Source organism: Typopeltis vanoorti, chromosome 17 (genome assembly GCF_054136105.1).
Source record: "Typopeltis vanoorti isolate ZY-2024b chromosome 17, IOZ_Tvanoo_1.0, whole genome shotgun sequence".
Lineage (NCBI taxonomy): Eukaryota > Metazoa > Arthropoda > Arachnida > Uropygi > Thelyphonidae > Typopeltis > Typopeltis vanoorti.
In genome coordinates this window covers 113,976,745-114,003,129 of record NC_143565.1, presented here as the reverse complement: position 1 = coordinate 114,003,129, position 26,385 = coordinate 113,976,745, and the positions used below count along the sequence as shown (strand labels likewise).

The 26,385-nt window shown below is 34.6% G+C and overlaps 1 protein-coding gene across 2 annotated transcripts in view; it reads left to right on the top strand.

Moving 5' to 3' along the window:
• The window catches only part of Msh6 (DNA mismatch repair protein Msh6), a 429,489-nt gene that overhangs the window by 256,499 nt on the left and 146,605 nt on the right, over positions 1–26,385 (top strand). For both annotated transcript variants that reach the window (XM_090406801.1, XM_090406800.1), the window contains exons 17-21: positions 2,351–2,483; positions 2,621–2,729; positions 10,228–10,390; positions 10,494–10,670; positions 20,806–20,890. In XM_090406801.1, the coding sequence (XP_090262927.1) occupies positions 2,351–2,483; positions 2,621–2,729; positions 10,228–10,390; positions 10,494–10,670; positions 20,806–20,890 (667 nt within the window). The remainder of the gene's footprint in view (positions 1–2,350; positions 2,484–2,620; positions 2,730–10,227; positions 10,391–10,493; positions 10,671–20,805; positions 20,891–26,385) is intronic.

Genomic DNA, 26,385 nt, shown 5'->3' with positions numbered 1-26,385 from the left:
TTTTAAAGGATTTGAAAATGAAGTAATCCATGTTATCAATGACATAACTAAGCTTGACTTCAATCTTGGACTAAAAAAAAATTGAAAAAGGTGATGTTCAGGACCTGCTTCAGTCACATGATAAGGAGCTGAATGATGAAGACCTAATTAACCTCAAGAGAGAACGTGCTTATGATGCTCAAATCAGTGATAATGATGAACAAATTGATCAGTGAAAGTTCATCAAGAAATTGAAAATTCCATCCATTGCTACCGAGTTTGATACGAAGAAAAAAGAAAGAAAAAATTCCACCAGACAACCTACACCCAATTTTTATCCAAGAAAGAATAATTGTGTGTACTGTATGTACTCCTTATATATAAATAAAGATTAAAGAATAATCTTGTTTTTCTAAATGAACCTTCATTTTTTACTTAACACGTTTAACACATTTCTTTTTTACTTCATATATAAAATTTAATTAATAGATTTGAAAAATCCTTGGCAATGATCGCCCATTTTACACGCATTATTTATCCCGATTATTGCGGTATTTTTCGTGGCAACAATAACCACGATAATACACTTTTTCAGTCTCGTTCCCTGGTATTAAAATATGGACCAGGGAACGAGACTGAAAAAGTGTGCCAAAATCTCGGTTTTCATCGGATGAAGTCGCCTGGTTATCTCCATACATGATGACTCACACGGTTGACTCGCGCCAATTTGCATAGCGGTATCACGAGGTATGGATATAAAATTATTTTTCATTTATTATTCATATTATAAAATGTATTATTTAAATAATTCAGCATACGTGCCACGTAAGTATGGTTAATCTTTTATGGGCCCAAAAATGCACTTTTGGGCTGCATTCGGGCTGCCGGTTGCCGACCCCTGCTCTGGAATAATGGAAAAAGACATCAACAGTGAACTGTTTACTTGGAAACTCGCCAACTACTTAGTTGTTGGTGAGTCTTTAAGTAAGCAGTTCGTTCGCTGTTTCCAAGTAACCCAATATGGATTCTGCCATTCACATTCCACAGCAGATCTCAGCCAACCTTGCCTACCTTTGGGTGCAGGCCATGGAAATGTTTGGAGAAACTTAAGTGATTACTCTTGATCTTCCCAAGGTATTTGATCAAGTCTGGCATTGTGGCTTTCTTACCAGACTGCCATCTTATGGTATCCTCTCTATGAATGGATGATAGCATCTACAGTTATACATTGAGGATCATAGTGGATGGTTTCCTTTCATCAGATTTTCAATAATTGCTAGTGTTTCCTAGGACTGTGCTTTCACCTACTCTTTCTCACTCTCTAACCTCCAATCTAATTCATAGCTTTGCTGACGATAGTACTCTCCTTCTCTTTCTCATTTTCTTTACTTTGTAATGCTCAGGTAATTAGTGCTTCAAAATCTTTAATCAGTACCTTAAACACTGATTTCCTTGCCATTCTCAGCTGGGGTTTGAATAACTTGGTGAACTTAATGCCATCAAAACACAATCCTGTCTTATTTCCAGGAAGAAAGACCGTACCTCACTGTCTCTCACTCTCCACAATATTCTGTTTACAAATCAGGACCAGTTTTCTCTTCTTGGGTCATTTAACCTATCCTGACATAAGCATATTGCCTCTCTAGCCTCCAAAAAGCTTGGTAATCTTTTTCATTTCCAAACAGTACTTCTCTCCTCTTCAACTCATGACACCACAAAGTTCAAATCTACTCAACCTTATAGTACTGTTCTAACATTTTGGGTGATGCACCTAAGAACTACTTCAGAATGCTTGATTGCATTCAGAAGTTTGCAGTTTGCTTAATTGGTGACTCTCCCTCACTGACTCTCTCGAGTCACTTTATCATAGTCATGCTCTTACTGCATTGTCTTTTTTATAGGTATTTCCATGGGCACTATTCCACTCTAAATTGGCCACTACCATTGCTCCACCTTCCTCTACTTATTATGACCACAAACAGCTACTGGTCAACACCCTTATAAAATTCATCTACAAACTCATCAAACAACCATCTTCTCATCCTCTGTTTTCATTCCTTATAACCTCACCTCTGCTCTTTTTTCCATTGTATCCACAATGGTTATAATCCTCTCATCTTCAAGAAACACATCAACAAATTAATTTCTTCTTAATAGCCACTTGCCCACACATGGCACTGTCATGCCATAGATATTGGGACCTTTAGTGTGTGAGGCTGATATAAAATAATAATAAGCGAATTATATATATATATATATATTTTTTTTTTTTATTTATTTATTTTATTTTTTTTTTGAGAGTAACTATTTCATGTTTTATATATTGGCTGCATGTTTTTTCAAAATTTTGCTTTTTTGTATAACTATTAAGGTATCTGAAGGATTGTTGTATTGAAGAAGAGCTGCTTACAATGAGAAATTTTGAAATATATACTCCCATTGATGAAGAAAACTCAAAATCGATTTCTGAATCTTCATTGGGTATCTTGCATAGACAACATGTAGTAAGTAGAAAAATTGTAGTTAAAGATGCATTAAAACCAACTGCAGATATTTGTATTCATGTGTTAAAAGTTAATTTAAATAAAAATTATCTTAAATAGATGCTAAGAAATATATTTCAATAATATCAATCCTACAGGTACTTGATGGGGTAACTCTGCGAAATCTTGAAGTCTTAGAGAACAGTATAAGTGGCAGTTCTGAAGGAACTCTCCTTGAAACTATGGATTACTGTTGCACACAATTTGGTATGTAATTGCAATTAAAATTATTTTCAATAAGAAAAATAGCAATAGTAGTCCTGGAGGATCATTCATTTATGTTAGTGATTTCAAATCTCTTCACAATCAGACTTCTAAATATCTCTCTTTTTAGAATTGTTGTTTTTAATGTTCTTGCTAAGAAGCAATGGGTAAATAATAGCTTTTTTTTTTCTTTTTTTTTATGTTAGTTGCTCTCAAATGACAGATCCCTTACTTCTGTTCTGACACCTTCTGCATTTCCAATTTCCCATTTTGAAATCCTTCCCTGTCACTCTTACCATATCCAATGTTTACCATTGAATAACTTATGTTATACAGTTGACCCTCACCATAGCAGGCACTAGAATAAATTATTATAATGCATCATTTGCTATTGTAAGTTTCCTTTTGAGGAGCAGTTTTCATGTGGGACTTTAGTCCGGACTTTTTGATAGTTTGCTATAGCCAGTGAATTTGTTAGAATTATGTTGGCTATAAGTATTGACTGTAGTAATTATTCAGCAGAATGTTCACCTGTTTTAGTCCTCTTTGTCTTAGTAACACCAGGAGGATACTTAAATGTATGATACACATTTAAGCCAGTTTTACTCAATACAGAATGCAGTTTTATTCAATTCATTGTTGTTTGTTTATTATCCAGGTTGATACCTTCCTATGGTGCACTTGCACCATGATAACAGGTACACCACAAGATGAAAGTTAACTTTGGATGAACCCCCTTTCTGTTTCCTTCTTCACTTCCTATATGTGAGAGTGTTATTTTTCATTTATTGTTCTATAAATAAATTCTAAATTAAAAAGTATTGATTTAAATCTATTGTTTCCTGTTTATTTAGGATTTAACAAATTAAAAGGATAACAAAGAAGGAAATTTGATCCAAGTATAAATTTAAAAAAACAGTGGAGGTTGTTTAGAAGGAATATAATTCTTTGGGTAATTTGTTATAATCAATAAAAAAACAATAATCCTTTTGTATCTTGGTCATATCACAAATTCCTGATTCATACCCTCAGGGAGTGTACAGGATATTATAATACTACTACATGGAAAAGTAATACCATTGCTAACTTTCGATCAGTAATTTTTCTCCAAATTAATCGCTTATCTGTCAAGAGTCTAAAACATTATCAGATCTTATATTTCTGTCTTCTAAGGCACTTTTTATTGTATAAATCAACCTACATCTTGGTCTTATGAATTTTTCTTGCTAATCTGTCAAAGAACACTTGTTTTGATAATCTTTCCTCTCCCATTCTGTTTAAGTGACCATACCACTTGAGATTAGCTCTGTTAACACATTTGTGAAGGCTAACAATGGCAAGTTCTTTCCTCATATCCTCATTTTTATACAATACTGCTATTGATACCATCTGTTCACTCCAGTATGCTTTCTCAGAACTCTCGTGTCTGTAGTCTCTAGTCTTTGATCAAGTGTTTTATTTGTAATCTGGCTCTCAGATCCATGAATTAAAATTGGTTTGAATATTATCTTGTATAAATTAAGTGTTTTCACTTATTTCTTTCTTATTCCATATAAATTTATTCTACTGACTTCCTATCATGTCAGCTTTACTAATTCTGTTGTCTATTTCTCTGTTTCATTTCCCATCTTCACTAATAATTATGCCTAAATTGCTGAAATGTTTTACTTGTTCTATAGGTTCACCATTCAGGATACAGTTGATGTTTTCAATGCTTAATTTCATTGTCTTTGTCTTTTTATTGCTGATTTTCATAACAAATTTATTACAGCAGTTATTCAGTTTAGTCAGGAATCTTGCAGACTTGTACTTTATTTATTCAGAAGTACAATATCATCTGCATGAAGCAAAGCGCTAAGATTAACATCGCTAATTTTGTATCAGATTTAATACTACATTTCCTTCATAATATGATCCATATATATATATAATGAATAACAATGAAGATAATGTGCACCCTTGTTGCACATCTGATTTAACATCAAACCATCTTCCTGTACCTCCTTCAATTCTAACTTTAGAATTGTGAAGAGCTTTCCTCTCACCACATTGTCATGATAACTTACTGCTCCCCACGTCCCCAAGTTCTCCATACGTGTCTAGCATAAAGATGTGCACAGATTCTAGATACAAGACCCAAAAAATAAGGAATAAGGTCTTGTTGACCATGTTACCATTGACAGCGACATGCTCATGATGGTTCAGGATACCTTTGTGTTCTGTGATTTGAAAGAGGAAGAATTTGATCTGAAATAGAAATGGATAGCTATCTAGTTTGTTTGAGGGGGGGGATATATAAAAAACAGATTCTTTTTAAAATTCAAGCAGCTTTCAGTGATGAACTATAGACTTAAATGTCCAAATTTTGTTCAGAGAGAAAATGAGTTTTGAAAACAAGAACAAACCTTGGAGACTCAATGGCAGACTGAAGCATTAAACTCATCTTGTGAGGAATGAGTACCTATAAGGAGTGATAGATAATAAAGGTAACATAAAAACTGAATATACAAGTAGAAACATTCTTGATGTCTGGAGTAATCATTTTGAAACATTACTAAATGAAACAAGAAATCATAGAACAGTGAATAAAAATATGTAAGAGGAATGCCATCAAGTAACAGCATCAATACAAAAACACTATCGAAAACCTGAAATGTGGAAAGGCAGCTGGAGTAGATGATAGATATTCAACTAGAAATGCTCAACTATGTACATGTAAATGTTTTACATTGATTGCACAGTATTATTCAGAAGGCCTGGGTAGAAGATTGAATTCCAGATTACTGGAGTATAGATCTCATAGCAACTCTTTTGGTGGTGGGGGGGGGAGGAAATAGAAAACTGAATGTGATAACTGCAAAGTGAATTTTTCTATTGAGTATTCCAGGTAAGATTTATTCAAGTATTCTTGATGAGAGGCTAAGAAAAAATGTAGGGAAACTCAGAGAGTGAACAAGCTGGGTTCAGCCCAAATAGATATCATCAGGATTCGATTAAAGACAAATAGTTGTGAAATCATGGGAATATAACAAGAATCTCTAAGTTTTGTAGATCTAGAAAAGGCATTTAAAAAAGATACCAAGAGAAAAGGTGTTCAAAATGTTACAATTAAATTGTGTAAATGGGATGTTGTGTCAAGTAATACATTGTCGATATTTGAGTTGTGAGTCAATTAGAATTGAAGAAAGTACAGAATGATGGTATGATGTAGAATTTGGTCAAAGATGGGTGCACACTATCCCCACTGTTATCATTGTGAATCACATTATGAAGGTAAATGGAATTAGGTTTGGTATCTATCAAAATTAGGATGCACAAGACTGTAAGAATTACAGAGGAATAAAGTTGATGTCCCACACAATGAAAATCCTAGAAAGGGTTCTTGATGGAAGACTGAGGAAGGAGGTGGAGATTGCGAAGCAATTTGGCTTCATGCCTGGTCGATCGGTCACAGATGCTATCTTTGGGGTACGACAGATGATGGAAAAGTTTCGAGAGAAGCAATGGGAGCTACATCTGGTATTTGCTGATATGGAGAAAGCGTATGGTAGAGTGCCAAGGCAAAGTCTGAGAGAGAAGAAGGTACAGGAGAAATATGTCAGGTTGGTGCAGGAGATGTACAGAAATGTGAAGACAAGTGTTCGAACCTGTCTGGGAGTGACAAAAAGTTTTCCAGTGACAGTTGGCTTGTATCAAGGGTCTGCATTAAGTCCGTTCCTGTTTAATATTGTGACGGAGGAAGTGAGAGAAGATGCATCTTGGACTATGTTGTATGCAGATGACATCGTGCTGTGTGCAGAATCAAGAGAAGAAGTGGCAGCCAAACTGGAAAGTTGGAGGAAAGTACTGGAAGAGAGGGGTATGAGATTGAGCAGAAGTAAGATTGAGTATATGTGTTGCAAGGTGGATGGCAGCCAGGACACAGATCTGGAGCTGGAAGGAAATGTCATCAGGAAGGTCAGTGACTTTAGATACTTAGGTTCAACAATAAAAGAGGTTGGTGAGGCTGAGAAGGAAGTGGGATACAAGCAGGATGGAGGAACTGGAGAGAGAGAGAGATGGCTGGAGTGCTATGTGATAAGAGGGTGCCGATCAATCTAATCTAAAGCAAAATTTACAGGACAGTAGTGAGACCAACTATGACATATGCTTTGGAAACTGTGGCCCTGAGGAAAAATAACATAAGCAGGATGGAGGTAGCAGAGATGAGAATGCTTAGGTTGATGTGCGGTGTGACCAGAAAGGATTATCTGAGAAATGACTGTGTTAGGGGAACGGTGAAAGTTATGAACTTAGGAGCAAAGATACAGGAACAAGGTTGAGATGGTTTGGTCATGTGATGAGGAGGAAGGAAGAGTATGTGGGACGAAAGGTCATGTAGATGGAGGGGAATAGGAAGTGCAGACAGCCAAAGAAGAGATGGAGGGAGATGGTGGAGGAGGACTTGAGGATGAAGAACTTGGATGTGGCTACAGCCCAAGACAGGAAGTTGTGGAGGAGACTCACCACAAACAGCGACCTTACTTAAGTGGGAAAAGCTGCAGAAGATCTATCAAAATTGTAGATGTTAATCTCAGCTCTTTATTTTATGCAGATGAATGCTATACTCCTAAACAAATTCAGAAAAAGTCTCAGGATTCTTAACTAAATTTGAATAATTGATGTAACAAATTTAGTATGAAATTCTGCAATAGAAATGCTACTGTGAAAATAGACAAAACCTTGAAAATATTAGCTGCTTCGTGAATGAAGAACCTGTAGAACAAGTGAAACATTTCTGCTATATAGGAACAATTTTAGTGAAGATTGCAAATTAAATATGGAAATAGAAAATAATAAGCAGATCTCATGTGGTACACTGTCTACTGAATAAATCGATATGGAATTAGTGAAAAATTTGTAAAAAGACTCGAGTAGCCATATATAAGAGAGCGTTCAAATCACTTTTTATTATTATTATTATTACTACATCACACCTCCAGGGAGTCTAAAGACTCATTGAGGGAGGGTATCTACTCTACAACTCTTCGTCTCACTACTCCACCAACTTTCATCATCTAACACAAACGCCATCTACTGCCGACTATCACCACTAGTACTTTCACAGACAATCACAAACATTCATGCCCACGGCAGGATTCGAACCCGCAGCCTTTTGGCTGAAGAACGGATACGCTGACCACTCGGCCAACCAGGTCAGCAACTTTTAACTTAGAAATCTAAGAGCTGGATTAGAAATGAAACAGTTGATCAAAGACTGGAGACCACAGATATGGGAGTTCTTAGGTAAATTATTGGAATGAACATATGGCATCAATGGCAGAATTGTATTAAAAATTACATTAGGAAGGAATTTGACATTGTTAGCTTTCAGGAATTTTCAGATGTATATCTAGGTATGTTGATGCGGTTAGAAGTGTCTCTGAAGACTGAAATATAAGATCTGAGAATATTAGAGTCCTGACAGGTAATAGACTAATTTGGAGGAAAATTGTTAAGTTAGTAATAATGTAAGTTATTCATGTTGTAGTATCATGATATACTGTACCTTGATAGCACAACATGAAATTAGTACAATTGCAATAGTGCAACATTTTTCAAACAAGGCCACTCCATTAGTGGATCATGAAGTCAATTTAGTCATGACCAGTGTTTTTTGAATGAGATAAACAAAAAAAAAAAAAAATTGTGACTACATCTCAGAGATTTTGCAGTTTTAAAACACTTTGATTTGATTTAGTAGAAGTGTTCAAATCTAAGTATAAAACACAAATGGATGCCATCATGATTGTTTTATTATATTAGAAGAATAAAGAATGATGGAAAAAAAAATAGTGGCATGACTAGATCAACTGCTGTTTCAATTTTATCCTTGTATTTTTTTTATGTCATATAATTTTAATAAACCCATATTTGATACGAACTTTGTTACATTATTGATTTTTACTTGTAAGGATATGTATTGTTTTGTGAATTTTGTTTCATTTTAGTGTGGGTGTACTGGATTGTAGTATAAAATGTAGTTCTTATTGTGGGTCATAGTTAAAAAAATAGTTTGCAAAACACTGCTGTATGCTATGAAGATACATATCAGAAATTTGATGATAGACATGAAGTATTGCTATGTACTCCTGATTGTATTACAGTATATTCCAGACACCAGAATATCCTTACCTTCAGTTTTGATGTTACTCTTATGTCTGATTTCTTTTACTGTCTTCTTTCCTCCATTTCTAAGCTTTTCAGTGGCCTTAGAATATTTTGTCGTCTTCATAATATTTATCTTCAGTAGTCTCTTAATGTTTCTTTTTTCTGATTTTGTGACAGTTTTCAAAGTTTTGTTAATTCTTGTTTTTTGACTAATTATTTTCCCTAATGTTCCAGTTCACCTCCGAGAGCTGCTCAGCTTAGCTTTTTTATAAACTTTCATATGTATTTTTCTTTTTGGTTATTATATTCATTAATCTCCTGCTCAAAACTAAATGGTGGTCTAATTCATGTTTTAGATTTTTTGTGTATTCTAGTATCCTAACCTGCTGTGAAGATATCACTATTATCATTAACAAAGACATTTCTTTTGTGTTCTCATTTCATGAATATATGTGCTGCTTTATGCTGGAACATGGTATGAGTGATGACTAGTTCCACCCAATAGAAGTCCAGTGGGTACTTACCATTATTATTATTAGCTTTTCTCCAGGTTTTTCTAAAACATTTCTATATGTCTGGTATTTTCTCTACTCTGCTGTTAAAACCTTCAACAATGAGCTTTTTGTTGTTGTTAGCTTCTCTCTCTCTCTTACACACACACACACGTCTTTCTCATGAAATTTAACTTGTGAATCTGAAGGTCAGTTGGAAATAAAGCATTTAGTCAAAGATGGGAAACTACAGATATGAGAGTTAAGAGAAAAATTAGGGGTGTGGACAGATCAATCATTGACAAAATCATATTCTCATTCTGCCCAACATTCAAGAATGTGTGGGCAGAACTAATCTAAAGTGATACGGCCATTTCAGCATAATGAAAGAGACAAAAGTTAGCGTAACAGGTGTTTGCTCACATTAAAAAGATCCACAGGGAAACCAAGATTTAGATTGACTGCTGCAGTTATTCATAGTGCATCAGTTCACTAAGATCCTGTAGTTGTGTCTCTGAAAGTTGATGATTTGTAAGAATGTTGTAAACCTGATAATAACATATTAATTGGGAATAAAATTGTTCATGGGAAACTAGTAAGAACTTAAGTATTTTGCACACACTTTGAGGTTATATGCCAGGAACTGTGGAAGAGGATGATGTTCTTTCCCTGAGGAAACTTTATTCCTCAAAATTTTCTTTCCTGTAATGCATATGTAAATAATTTTGAAAAAAAGAAAAACAATAATTGTTATGAAATTAGGCTGCTCTTTGGCCACTGCTGATATACAGTATTAGTAATGAATTTATTGATTCTGCTTTCATGAGGATGTTATTCAAGTTACTCTACAATTTTTTTAGGAAAGCGATTATTTCGTCAATGGCTGTGTTCACCTCTCTGTGATCCAGATGCAATTAGAGACAGGCTAGATGCTATAGAAGATCTACATCACAATCCAGATATCCTTACAACTATCAAACCACTTTTAAAGAAACTTCCTGATCTTGAGAGGCTCTTGAGCAAGTAATTAATTTGATTTAGAGATATTTTGCAGCCATAAATATTTGCTATTTTATGGTATGTTATTTTTATTCAATTTATTTCTTTCTTCCCTTTCTTGCAATAGGATTCATACTCAAGGTTCATCACGTCGTAGTAAAAATCATCCAGATAGTAGAGCAGTTTTTTATGAAGATGAAATCTACAGTAAACGGAAAATAGGAGATTTTTTAGCCACACTTCAGGGTTTTAAAACGGCCCTTGAAATTGTAGAAGAATTTTCCAAAACTGTCAAAGAGTTCCAGTAAGAAAGCCAATATTTTTTTCCTTCTTTCAGTACATTATCATTGTCAATTTACATTAACACTTATTGTGCTACTAATTTAAATCAGCCTTAGCTATATAGTTAATGCATATAAACCTCTCACTAATTTATATTTATTTAGTAATTATTATTCCATTTGGTTGAAAGATCTAATTTTAAATTCTATCTAGATTGCACAGACACTAAAATGGTTATAAAATTTGATCTCATATGGATATGGTAGGATTTTCTTCCAGAAACTTGCTTTTCATAAACCAACTGGACACATGTATTTGACAGGCAAAGCACACTGTACATAGGGGGTTAACAGGATTCCCTATCACTCTTTAGATTTATACAAACCTATTTGGTTGGCTGTGGCAGACATCGAGTCTAATATGTTAAAGGGAAGAAATAATCTTTTCTGTCATTACCTTAAAAAATGTTGTTTCCAATTATAGCCTTTCTCTCAACTCTCAGAAACATCAAAGAAGAAGAAACTGCCAAGAGATGAAAAAGTATAATTGCCAGAGACAAGTTTCTTACTTTCTCTCATTGATTGATTGATTCATCCATCCATTCATTCATTGATGACTTTTTTTTTTTTTTTGCTGACCTAGTGGTTGTTATATTCATTTTCCAAAACAACAGGCTGCATATTCATATCCTGTCATGAGCAGGGATACATGTGATTGCCTTTAGGTAGATGAATTTCAGTGCCTAATGTGAGACTACTCCTGCTTATTGGAGGCCTGATGAGGCTTCCACATTTGATCCGTGGAGCAGGGTTTCTTGACCAAGTAAAAGTTTGTTTTAAAATACAAATATATTACTTCAGAAATTAATAAAAACAGAAAAAAAAATCCTTAGCCCAACCATGGTACCTTAGGTACTATTACAACCTTTCATAGGTAAGTCAAATTGTGTTATACAGAACACAGTGATGAATGAGGGAATGAAGCTGCATAACTTGATTTTGATGAAAGTGAGTTTTGTCACCCTTCTTTTAGATGGAAGAAAATATTTTTCTGGATTTTTCATGTCATTCTGTTAATTATGGTGGCCATTTTTATTCTGCAGATCTGCAGAATTTTCACAATTTTAGAGGGTTTTAAAATTAATCGCAGATTATTTTCAGTTGCCCAGTTTCTGATTTCTTACTGCCATTCGTTTTGATTTATTTGCATTTTCAGACAAAAATTTAAAAATGGCTGAATTTAAAGCTTATAAGAAGTTATGTGGGGACCAATTAAAAATCTGAAAGTTTTATGAAAGAAAATCCTGATAGATGGCCATTAAGCAAAGGTACTATTTTGTTATTTTCATTTTTTAGCCTAGTCACCTTTTGAAAATGATGGAAACTGCAATGTTTTTGTTCTGTCTTTCAGCATATTTAGTACATTAACTTATCAAGACAATATTTGGGACCTGCTGAGTGATGTGAAATGAGAGTTTTACATGTCACCATCATTAATGTAAAAGTAGAATAAAGCATTTAAAAAAAAAAAATTAATGTAAAGGAATTGTAACTTAGCTATGTCGGTAATAATGTTTTTTCATATCATTAGGGCTTGTAACAAACAGGTGCATTGCAATTTTAAAGTGCTTATAAAATTTTGTTCTATTTTAACCAATGTTTGTGTATTTTAGTTCACATCTGAGAGCTGCTTAACTTTTGTTTGCTTTAAAACTTTCTTACATATTCTTCTTTTCAATATGAAATTCAGTTTTATCCTGCTGAAGACTAAATGGTGATCACTTCCAATTTCAAATCCTCTGTACACTCAAGCATCCTTCACCAGTGAGAAACTTGCCATTTAAATGTAATTTATTTTTTCCAAAGGAATAAATGTCATTCCATGAATAAAGAATCAACTTTGCGGTTAACCAGATTCTTTTTGTTCTTTTCCTTTTTCTTTTTTTTCATAGAAGAAATGCTTCAATTTGGGCATACATATTCCACTACCTGTATAAATGAAACACGCACACACACACAAAACTTGGCAGGTTGTCATTATCTTGAAGGAAAAAAAATAGTTTGTCTGAAAATGCAAATAAGAAATCAAAAAGTACTCACCTTGAGCATTAAAACTGCAGTAAAAAGTCAGAAATTGAACAATTTTGAAGTGAACTGTTTTATTTTAAAAATCCTTTGAAATTGTAAAAAAAATATGGATCTGCCAAATAAAAAATGTTTATTTTTTATTTGGCCACCATAATAGAATGGGGGGGGGTCTTTTATCTTTGATGGAGTAACCAAATAACTTACTGTCATCAAAATACAAAATTATATAGCTTCAGTTAGTAAGGACAGTAACTTGAACATACTGCTAAAACTTATACATGTGCTGTTTCATTTCTTTCTGCCATTAGCCATAATATCTCTGCTTAAGTGCATAGTCACATTATATATATCAAAAGGTTGTCTAATATAAAATTGTCTTGCCTTCCTCCCCTTTTTTTCTCTCTTTTCCTTCCAAAATTAACTATTCTCCTGTTAATTTTGTTTATTGCCTCTGATGTTTCTTAACTCATTAAACCACTCAGACCGTTTTGATTTTTTTTTTTTTTAATCAAGACTTTTCCAGCTTCATCTTTTTCTTATTCAATATTGTGAAAATAAAATGTTCAGTCTAGTAGACTGATTAAGTACATGTGAAACAAACCATTAATAGAATGAGTCAGAAAGCGAGAATGAATTTATTCTTTAAACATAAAGAGATCTCAAAGTATACTTTTATTTTAAAAGGCCTTGGATCTAAATAGTTTTATAGTTATTAATTTAATTTTATTTACAGTGTACATAGTTTCCCCTACTTTAAATTAGAAAAACAATTATCTAAATCTGTAATTCTGTGCATTTCATATCCTTAATCCAAAATTTAGTTTTAAACAATATTATGATGTTTAATGTCATCTCCTTATTCACAAATCCCCTTTATGATCCTCTAAATTTAAAGAGATCTGATTGCTTCTCTTGGAGGGGCACCTTATATAAACAGGTAGAAGGCACTTCTCTGACCCACCCCCTGGCAAATTTTTATACAGAGCATTTTGAAGAACATGCTCTTAATACTGCCTCTCTCAAACCTTCTTTTTGGTTAAGATATATTGATGATGTGTTCTCTGTTTGGCAACATGGCTCTGCTCAATGGCACAGTTTGCAGAAAATCCACCCACACAGGTAGATACATACATGAACTTTCCCCATCTCAACAATATGGTGTCATCAAAATCCTTGTCAACAGAGCCTCTAACATCTGTTCCACCCAAGCTTTTCTTACATCTGAACTGCCCCTTCCACCTCCTCACATCCCTCGCAGCATAGACCCCAGTAATGCTGTTACTATTCCCTATATCCATCAAAAAAAATATAGCTGAACTTTAAAGAAATATAATCTCTGTGCTGCTTTCAAGCATCATTTGAAGCTAGTGTCTCTTCTTTGTTCTCCTAAGGATCCACTTCTTCCTCTCTCTCTGTTCAAGGTATTTACTAAGTTCCTCGTTCTTGCAACTTATCATATTTTGGTCAGACTGGGAGATCTGCTAACATTTGCTGCCACAACTATGGTTAGTCAGATCTAGCTGACCACGTCTTAGATATCTTACACAGAATCGGATGGAAGAAAACTATTATGCTCCATCACAGTAAATACAAACTTGAAAGACTCTTTAGAATCAGTAGTAGATTTAAAAATTCAGCCTAATCGTAATAAATATGGTGTGTTAAACTTCCCACAATTTGGGAAACTTCAGCTCTTTGGCCTCCTAGCCAACACCACCCATAAAGGACACCCCCTCATAAGACTTAGTCTTTATATAGTCTAATTTCATTCTTCCACTTACTGTTTCTTGTGTGTTATTACAGTTTTAACATTGTATTCCTTACGGTATCTTTGTGACAGACAAAAATATTGAAACATTTTAACCTATTGTTTAATTATTTTCTTTGTGCTGTACTTATTCCATTAAATTGTATCATGAGATCAAGATGACATAAAAATTAAATATAAGGATATTCTGAATATCTGGAATAAGCAGTGGCGGAACACTTCACAAATCCTGAAATTTTCACGGAAAACCTTCGTTATTTTGTAATGTATTAATAATTAATTATGGCATAATCATATATAAGTACTTAACAAGTGAATGCAAAATTTTTTTTTTTTTCCTGTGTGCTGGTAGATTTCCCCACCTTTTGTACATCCTGGAGATTGCTTTGTAGGCTGGATGGATGAATCACTATCTGTTATGTCACAAACACCTTCAATAAGAGATTTCTTAACACCAAAATTAAACAAAGTCCCTTGTCTCTTATTCATATTAAAATTTAAATCTGTAGGCCTATTACTTTTAAAAACTCATGGCACTATGGTTTTGAAACAAGCACCTTCACCCTACAATACGAACTTGCGAAGAAAGTATTCAGTATTACTAGATTTGAAAACTGGATACAGACTACCTTGATCTTCAATTTCACTGGAAAAATTTTCTTTATACTTCCTTGCAAATTGGTCACTAACATTTGCAACACAGATGTTATTTCATTCAGTTTCGAGAACAGAGGATACACTGCCGATTGTTGTAATCGGCTTGTAGACAATATTTATGACCAGTCATAAACAGCAGTATTCCCTTTCCCGAATTACTTCCATGTTTAAAAATACACGGCTTGGTCACTGACATCACGAAACCCTTATTCACTTTCCGCGTAACACAATTTGGGAAACCCTGCTATACTACATTGATATTAGTGCAGTTGGTAGGCTAAGGGATATATAATCCGAAAACCTTGCTCTGCAGATCAAGTGAAGTTTTTCAGTCCACTTAAGGTCTCCAATAAGCAGGTTGGTAGTCTTACAGTAGATCACAAAATTCATCTACCTACCACTTAAAAATGTTTTTAAGTGGTAGGTACAAAATGTGTATGATGCATGTACTGGGGTTTCAGCCTATAGCCTATTGGCTGGAGAACAGATGCTCAGCCCGTAGTTGAAAGAATGGATTGGAGCAGTCATATTACCTGTCTATATAAAGTGAAATAAAACTGTTTGAAAAGTAAGAGGAATTTTTCCCTACTGAGTATTTCAGGTAAGATTTATATGCTCACAAGCAAAATTATAAGAAAGAAAATTGGTGAAGAAATAGTTGGTCTGTGCTAATAAGAATTGTCAGAATGAGATTTCTGTCTTAAGTGGAGAATCATGGATTTCTTTGTAGATTTGGAAAAATGCATGTTATAATGTGACAAGAGAAAAGCAGTTAAGAACTATAAATTATATTGAATAGGGACATTATGGAAAGTAGTATATTTATGCTGTAAAGCAACAGTTAGAACTGAAGGAAGTATAGGAGGTTGCATGTAAAATCAAGTGTAAGACAAGATGCAAAATCAGAAATATTGAACTCAGTTCTTTGGGGCTCATTAAGTTAACTGAACTGCTATAACAAATTTGTTAAGAAAATCTGCAATAAAAAGACAAACTATGAAAATTTGAAAGAACCTAGAAATATCAGCTTCATTATCATTGGAGAACCTGTAGAACAAGAAAATTTTAAAACAATTTTTAGTGAAGACAATAAATTAATTTTGAAAATATATAACAGAATTTGTAAAGCTGGTGTAGTATGGAGCCATGTGATTAAATAAGAGATAAGACAGCATAGCCAAAACACTAAACTAGCAGCATGCTACTGTTTTCAAACCAGTTTTAATTAGAGATTTGGGTTAGAAATAAAGTAGAAATTAGAAACCACAGATATGAGAGTTGTGAGAAAAATTATTGAAGGCAGCAGACATCATCAGTTGCAAAATTACATTAAAAAGAATGACATCAGAAGAGAGCTTGACATGTTTGCATTCAAAATAAAGACTTATTGTTACATAGACCATATATTTATAACGTAGTTAAGGTCTTACAAATTGCCTACCGGCTTCTTTAGTAACTGACTAGCTTTCTCAAGGTTTGCATAGTACAAAAAAAGGTAAATGCAAAAAAGGTTTAAAAAATACAAAGCACCGTTAGTACCTGTTAGGTAGCTAGGGTGACACGTTCACGTGACATAACTACTCAGCATCATGAACATGCGTTACATGCAAACGCGTAATATGATTATTTGTGTACTGTAGCTCTGTTGAACTGAGGGAGTTAATTAGATTTTTCCAGGTATTGTTCAGAATGGCACCTTGATTTCTGTTTAGGTTACTTCCCGTACGTAGTACAACTGCCACTTCTTTAAATACTCGATGTCTGTAATCCTCTTCTACGTAGGGCATGGAGCTGTTATTCCAGTCTATAGCGTGGTTCGAAGTTGAAAAGTGATGTGCCAATCCTGAGGTGATCGTTCTGTTGTGATTAACATCACCTACATGTTCTTTCTGTCTTATTTCCAGGCTTCTCGAAGTCTGTCCAATGTAGGAAAGACCGCACCCACATGGAATATTATACACACCTGGATATTTATAAAATGGCACACTGTTCTTTAGGAGATCTTAGGACCTGTCTTATGCTATTTGTTGGTTTAAATACAACTCTGATGTTATGTGTCTTTAACAATCTTGCAATTTTTGTGGAAGTTGAACCTATAAAGGGGATGACTGCTGTTGAAATTTGCTGGGCAACTGTTCTTTCTTGTTGGTTATCTTTGTATAGAAATTTGTTGATAATGTGTCTAGGATAACCATATGTGGATGACATCTTCATCATATGGACAAACAACTTAGAAAGCCTACACATGTTTGTTAACAGAATCAATGGACTCCACAATAAAATAAAATTTACTCTAGAAGTAGAAAATAACGAATAGCTACACTTCTTGGACTTACTAGTAAAAAGACAAGGAGACAGTATCAAATTGTCAATTTACAAAAAACCAACGGACACTGGAAGATATCTACATTACTCTTCTAACCATCATAGGTCACAGAAACACAGCATCATCCACATGCTAAGAAATCGAGCTAGAAAATTTATCTCTGACGAGGAAGAAGTTCAAACAGAACTGTCTCAAATAGCTACAACTCTATCAAAAAATGGTTATCCTAGACACGTTATCAACAAATTTCTATACAAAGATAACCAACAAGAAAGAACAGTCGCCCAGCAAATTTCAACAGCAGTCATCCTCTTTATAGGTTCAACTTCCACAAAAATTGCAAGATTGTTAAAGACACATAACATCAGAGTTGTATTTAAACCAACAAATAGCATAAGACAGGTCCTAAGATCTCCTAAAGACAGTGTGCCATTTTATAAATATGCACCGCACGTGCATGGAAAATTATACACAGGTGTGTATAATTTTCCATGCACGTGCGGTCTTTCCTACATTGGACAGACTTCGAGAAGCCTGGAAATAAGACAGAAAGAACATGTAGGCGATGTTAATCACAACAGAACGATCACCTCAGGATTGGCACATCACTTTTCAACTTCGAACCACACTATAGACTGGAATAACAGCTCCATGCCCTACGTAGAAGAGGATTACAGACATTGAGTATTTAAAGAAGCGGCAGTTGTACTACGTACGAGAAGTAACCTAAACAGAAATCAAGGTGCCATTCTGAACTATACCTGGAAAAATCTAATTACCTCAGTTCAACAGAGCTACAGTACACAAATAATCATATTACACGTTTGCATGTAACGCGTGTTCATGATGCTGAGTAGTTATGTCACGCGAACGTGTCACCCTAGCTACCTAACAGGTACTAACGGTTCTTTGTATTTTTTAAACCTTTTTTGCATTTACCTTTTGTTGTACTATGCAAGCCTTGAGAAAGCTAGTCAGTTACTAGCGAAACCGGTAGGCAATTTGTAAGACTTTAACTACGTTATAAATATATGGTCTATGTAACAATAAGTCTTTATTTTGTAACACTTTATGACCAAAAACATGTACAATTGTTTGCATTCAACAGTGTGTGAGCATTGCTAATCAGGTGGTGTGATCACTTATCAGAATGTGAGAAAGCAAAAAAAAAAAAAAGTGTTCGAGTAGACAAAAGGCTTAGAGAAGTCCAAGAGCTTGGCTGGATTAACACAGCTATTAGAATATAAAGACTGTGTAGTACTAACTTGTGTGCTCCTGGAAGGACACGTTACAGGAATTTGATATGTATTATTTTTCTGACTTTGTTGTAGCTTAACCTATAGATCATAATGCTATCCATTCAATGCTCAGTTTTCTTAACAGCTTTAGTAACACTTTCCCAAAAATATTAGTAATAATATATTGCAGATATTTTTGGAAAAGTTAAACTTCTAGTAAAATAATGTGTATATCATCGGATTCTTGTAATGTTTCCCCCAGAAGCATATAGATTAGTACTGCATGATTCATTTATGTTATTTTGCAGTAATAATATCTTATTTTTTATTCACCTTTTTCCATTCTAGGCAGGGCTGGTTGAGTCCCTTGATTAGGAGTTTACAATCTTTTAATGCAGCGAAGTTACTCTACATCTCCTAAAGGAATAGGTATATTATGTCTGTAGATATGTATGTTCACAGAACTGATTTGCCTGCTTACAGAAGGGAAAAAATCTTACTATCTCTTATGTGACTATGAAACTGCATATAAAGGTTGCTTGCTTTATTGACATGATTCAAACCCAGGTTTTCTCCCCCAGAGGAGCATATGTTGTGGTTTCATAGTAGCTAAGCATGGTTGAAAGGTTGAACTATGAGACTTTTTCTTACAGTTCTTTAAAGATGTTGTGGTTTCATAGTAGCTAAGCATGGTTGAAAGGTTGAACTATGAGACTTTTTCTTACAGTTCTTTAAAGAAGTTTCGTAGTTTAGAACATTATTTTCGAACATAATTAATGTTTAATAAAATTAGTTTAATCCTTTATCCAAGTGTGAGCAAACAAAGTTTGCACCTGAAGTATCTTCAGGACTAGGGTAAGGTGATACCACACCAGGGCAACTCGTTGCAAAGGTGGAGAAAGCTACCAACACTCCTATCTCAGTATCTCCTATAATGCAAAACACATCTCCTTGCGGATATGTCTAATGTTATGCATTAAGGGAAGGGCCACTACCCAGACTAGTTTCGACCTTTATTGAGGTCTCTTCAGTGGGAGCCAGGTGTGAGCAAACTTTGTTTGCTCACACTTGGATAAAGGATTAAACTAATTTTATTATACTCTAACCAAGTGAAAAATAAACTTTCAACAACCTTCTCTAAATCCAGAGTAATTTATTAAAAAAGGGTGGCACACCATTTGGCAACTCCTATAGGTAGAGATGACCTGCAAATGCTTCTGCCTGGTATTTCCACTAGGGCCTGGCTCCCACTGAAGAGACCTCAATAAAGGTCGAAACTAGTCTGGGTAGTGGCCCTTCCCTTAATGCATAACATTAGACATATCTGCAAGGAGATGTGTTTTGCATTATAGGAGATACTGAGATAGGAGTATTGGTAGCTTTCTCCACCTTTACAACGAGTTGCCCTGGTGTGGTATCACCTTACCCTAGTCCTGAAGATACTTCAGGCGCAAACTTTGTTTGCTCACACTTGGATAAAGGATTAAACTAATTTTATTATACTCTAACCAAGTGAAAAATAAACTTTCAACAACCTTCTCTAAATCCAGAGTAATTTATTAAAAAAGGGTGGCACACCATTTGGCAACTCCTATAGGTAGAGATGACCTGCAAATGCTTCTGCCTGGTATTTCCACTAGGGCCTGGCTCCCACTGAAGAGACCTCAATAAAGGTCGAAACTAGTCTGGGTAGTGGCCCTTCCCTTAATGCATAACATTAGACATATCCGCAAGGAGATGTGTTTTGCATATAGGAGATACTGAGATAGGAGTGTTGGTAGCTTTCTCCACCTTTGCAACGAGTTGCCCTGGTGTGGTATCACCTTACCCTAGTCCTGAAGATACTTCAGGCGCAAACTTTGTTTGCTCACACTTGGATGAAGGATTAAACTAATTTTATTATACTCTAACCAAGTGAAAAATAAACTTTCAATAATTAATGTTTATGTTAAAATCCTATAAATATAAATACTTTTATGAAATATTTTTAATTACTACTTCAGGATCTTTTAATGTTAGATGAATTTATTTGATAAAACTTGAACAAAATTTCTTAATTAAAATTGTAACTTCTTCTTTAGGTCTTCAACTCTTAGAAAATGCACCACATTTTTGGATGATGGAGGAAAATTTCCAAATCTAGAAGATACTCTGCAATTTTTTGATGTGAGAACTGCTCTATTTTTTGATTTCATAAATGCATGCATAAACACCTATGAATAGCTTTATCAAGTTGCATATCTTGTTGCAAATTTTACGAAAAAAGTTATCATTAGAATTGTCCTTGCCGTAAACACAATCTGTTTAGACTAATACAAGATTCAAATTGTTCCAGAACATAGCTCTGAACAAATCTTAAATTTCTTAAAATCAGAATTTTTGCTGTTTTTCTATTTACTTTTTTATATTTTTTCTGTATTTTTAAATATATCTCAAACTACTTATTTTTTATGTTTTCACATTATTGTTGGTCATTAAGATATTCATTCTTGCTGTATTATTTCATTTCCTTGCCCATAATATATATCATCATCATCATCAAATTCCTGCCATGTATCCTCAAGGGGGTGTACAGGATATGATAGTAGTACTACATGAAAAATTTACATCATTACTAACTTCCTATCTACAGTTTTCCTCCAGATCAGTCTGTTACTTGTCAAGACTCCAATATTATCAGATTTTATATTTCTGTCGTCTAAGGCACTTTGTACCGTATCAATCCACCTATATCTTGGTCTTCCTCTGGGTCGTTTTCCTGCCAACCTGGCAGAGAACACTTGTTTTGCTAATCTTTCTTCACCGAAGTGACCATACCATCTGAGATTAGCTCTGCTAACGCATTCCTGGATGCTGACAATGTCAAGTTCTTTCCTAATATCCTCGTTTTTAATATGCTATTGTTATTGATGCCATCTGTTCACACCTCTAATCTTTCTCAGGACTCTCATATCTGTTTCATATCTGCGGTCTCTTGTCTTTGATCAAGTATTTTACTCCTGACCCAGCTCTCAGATCCATAAGTTAAAACTGGTTTCAACACTGTCTTGTATACAGCTAATTTAGTGTTCTGACTAATTTCTTCTTATTCCATATGAATTTATTCAATTGACTTCCCACCATACCAGCTTTGCTGATTCTTTTTTCTATTTCCATATTTAATTTACCATCTTCACTAAAAATCATGTTAGATACCACTTTCCTCCATCCTCGTCTCACACCAGATTTAACATTAAACCATCTTCCTGTACTTCCTTCAATTCTAACTGCTGACTTACAACTCAAATAAAGACTATTGCTTGATATAATGCCTCATTGACACCATATAACTGTAGCATATTGAATAGCTTCTCTCTTGGCACCTTGTCATATGCCTTTTCCAGATCTACAAAACTTAAATAGAGATCTTTGTTATACTCCCATGATTTCTGAACTATTTGTCGTAAAGTGAAGATCTGATCCTGACAGCCTCTATTTGGCCTGAATCCAGCTTGTTCTTCAACAAGCTTTTCTTCCACAATTCTTCTCAACCTTTTCTCAAGTCATATATATCTTATCAGGAACACTCAGTAGGGATATACCTCTGTAATTCTCACATTCAGTTTTATTTCCCTTTTTATATATATGGGTACTATGAGAGCTCTACTCTAATCATTAGGAATTCGTCCCTCTGTCCAGTCTTTCTGAACTATGCAGTGCAGCCATTGTAAGACTCTTATACCACCATAATTCAGCATTTCTGGTCAAATATCATCTACTCCTGTTGCCTTTCCACATTTCAAGCCTTTGATGGCTTTTTCTACTTCAAGTATGGATATGTATTCCACGCTGTATGCCTGTTGAGTGTTTCTTAACACTGTGCTATCACTGCTTGTTTCATTTAGCAATTTCTCGAAGTAATTACTCCATACTTGAAAGATATCTTTTCTCCAGTTTTCATGTCACCTTTATCATCTCTAACTCCTTTTACAGCACTCTTTCCTCCATTTCGAAGCTTCTTCAACAACCTCCAGAATATCTTACCACCTTCTTGATATTTATTTTCTATGTTCTTACCAAAGTTTTCCCATGACTTTTGTTTAGCTAGTTTTACACAGTGTTTCGCTTTCTTACATTTGTCTCTGTATTCTCTAAGAGCACAAGCTGACTTATTTGCCAGGAACTTTTGATATTCTTTCTTCTTTTTCTTCATTGCCTCTTTAACTTCCTGTGTCCACCAGGGAGTTCTGATTTTTTTATCCTTGCAGACAACCTCACCACATGCCTCTCTGGCAGAATCAGTCAAGATTTTCTTCAAGGCTTGCCACTGAATCTCCAAGGTTTGATTCCTGTTCTCAAACTCTTTCATCTTTTCTTCAATATTCTTTGTGTATTTTAGTCTACAGTTCATAGTTCATATCTGAGAGCTGCTCAACTTTTATTTGCTTTAAAACTTTCTTACATGTTATTCTTTTCAATATGAAATTCAATTTTATCCTGCTCAAGACCAAATAGTGATCACTTCCAATTTCAAATCCTCTGTACACTCTGGTGTCCTGCACCAGGGAGAAAACATCATTATCAAATAACATAGTCAATGATATATTTCTTATTTCTTGCCTCTTCTCTCCATGTGAATTTGTGCACATTTTTATGTTGGAACATGGTGTTAGTAATAACCAGTCCATGTCCTGAGCAGAAATCCAACAGGTATTTGCCATTATTATTAGCTTTGCTCTTTTCTCCAAATTTTCCCTAAATATTTTTGTATGTCTGATTATCATTTCCTACTCTGCTGTTTAGATCCCCAACAAGGACCAACTTTTCCTTTTTCATTGTGTCAGTTGCTATCTCTAAAGCATCAAAAAATTCCTCCACTTCTATCTTAGTAGAATCTTCTGTGTGACCATAGGCACAAATTAGTCTCATTGTCCAGTTCCCCATCTCATATTTGCCCACATCACTCTAATTGAGACTGCCTGCCATTCAAGAAGGTTAGCCTCTTATTTAGTGTTGAATACTATGGCTACTCCTTCTTTTCCTTGATTGTTATTGCCTGAATATAACATTTTGTATTTATTGCTCAAAAATATCTCACTAGTTTTTGTCTTTTTTTGTTTCAGTCACCCCTGTAATGTCTATCTGGTACTTATCTAATTCCTCAGCTAGCTCCATTTCTTTGCCATTCAGGCTTGTTATGTTGATAGTACTGATCTTTAACTCTGGTGATGTTGAGTTGGGATGTTTTTTCAAATTTGTTCCAGTAATTAACTTTTCGCTGTTCACCCTGGTTCCCTAAAGGTGGGTAAAGCTCTGATCACTATTCTTAGTATTTCCCATAATGTAAAGCACATCTCACTAGAAGATGTATACTGCAATACATTATGGGTGGGGTCGCTACCCAGACCAGTTTCAACCTTTTTTGAGGTCTCCTCAGAGAGTAGCTAGACCCTAAATACCAAGGTTTTAGTAATACAGAGCCTTATCAACTTTACCTATACAAGTTGCTACAAGGTGTTTTTATTTTTAATAAGAATCTCTGAAGTAGATATAGATGTAATTAATTTTTTTAACTTGGGGATACTGTATATTAGGATTACCAAGTAATTTTATATTCTTGGTTATTTAACTCCTAATCCCAAGTAAGCAAACAGTTAAGTTTGCACCTGAAACATAGTTCAAGTCTAAAGATGGTACGACGCCGGGGCAACTCATTGTAAAGGTGGTAAAGCTCTGATCACTATTCTTAGTATTTCCCATAATGTAAACTTGTAGCAACTTGTATAGGTAAAGTTGATAAGGCTCTGTACTAAAACCTTGTTATTTAGGGTCTAGCTGCTCACTGAGGAAACCTCAAAAAAGGTTGAAACCGGTCTGGGTAGTGACCACACCCATAATGTATTGCAGTATACATCTTCTAGTGAGATGTGCTTTACATTATAGTAATACTAAGAATATTGATCAGAGCTTTACCCACCTTTAATGAGTTGCCCTGGTGTTGTACCATCTTTAGACTTGAACTATGTTTCAGGTGCAAACTTAACTGTTTGCTTACTTGGGATTAGGAGTTAAATAACCAAGCTTATAAAATTATTTGGTAACCCTAATATATATACATATATGAAAGAATGATCATTAACTCGGTTAACATACATATTTTTTAAAAATAATTGAATGACTAGAATCAAGATTCAAGTAAAAAGGTTTTAATATAAAAACAAGACTAGTTTCGGCTTGTAACAGGCTTCATCAGGTGACATTATAAAAAAAAAAGAAAAAACACTGAAGCTTAAATAAACTATGAACATCATAGAGAGTCTCTATACATAATTGACATTAAATTGTGGTTGTATTTAAAGCTGTTCTTCATTAGTTGTATTGTTGGGAAAGCGCATGCTAGTAGCATCTCGTGAACGCCAGTACATGATTACAGCTGAATGACAATCTGGGAGGTTGTAGCTCAAGTTATTATTTAGATGAAAATTATTTTATTATTTATTGTATATAAAATATTGTGTGATTGTGATATTCCTTATTTTGGGCAGACAGACAAATCTGTCGAATTGCATATGGAAGAATACATGAGGGACGTTACTTACAAGAGACAGCGAGCCAGTGCATTATCAAGTCATCCTTTTCTCGGCTAATCCTAATGATGAAAACCAAAGTCACAAAGTCTGCTGTGAAAAATCTACTAACATCTTTCTTCAATCCTGTTCATCTAAATAATGAGCTACAACATTCAGCTGTAATCATGTACTGGCGTTCACGAGATGCTACTAGCAAGCACTTTCCCAACAATAATTTGTTGGGAAAGTGCGTAAACTAAACGCACTTTCATTAATGTCAATTATGTATGGAGACTCTCTGTGATCTTCATAGTTTATTTAAGCTTCAGTGTTTTTTCTTTTTTCTTTCTTTTATAATGTCACCTGATGAAGGCTGTTACAAGCCAAAACTTAAGTGTGTAATTTTGGTATATTATTGGAGCTTTATTAGCGTGGTTAGTGTACTAAAGTGTTTTATAACATAATCTATGTCGGGAAGTCGCCGCTAGATGAATTCGTAATGTGTAGTGTTCGTGCAAGCTCCAGATAAGATAAGTATCATTTTCAGTTATCGATACAAATTACTTAATATTGTGTAGTTTTGTTTTGTTTGCCTTGCGTATTTTAGTGCGTCTATTTTTGGTGTGTTATAACGTATAATTTGACAAAACACGTTGCAAATAAGTATGGCACCTGTGCGAAGGAAAATGGCGACCAGTAATGAAGGTTCGCCATCGTTATCAAAGAACGGTAGCATAAAAAAAATGAGTCAGTGTACTAGCTGTGAAATGTACGCTTTGTGGAGTGCGGTCAGATGATAATAAAGGATTGAATGTGTGTAGAAAATGTAGGGAGAATGAGGAATTGAAGTGTATTTCGGATCGTGAGTGTGATATTTTTGTCAACCTTCAGAATGAAGGAAATAGGGATATGACAAGAAACGGCAAGGTTGTACATGAAAATTGTGAGAGTGTGAATGTAGAAAGTGTGAATGATAGTATAAATGGTTTCTCAGAGAACAAAAAAGATGAGATAGATGCATTGAGTGAGATCACGTTGTTGAATAGTGCGATAGAATGAGCAAAACAGCAGCTAGAGTGCATGAACAAAAGTAGACTGAATGAACCAACCAAT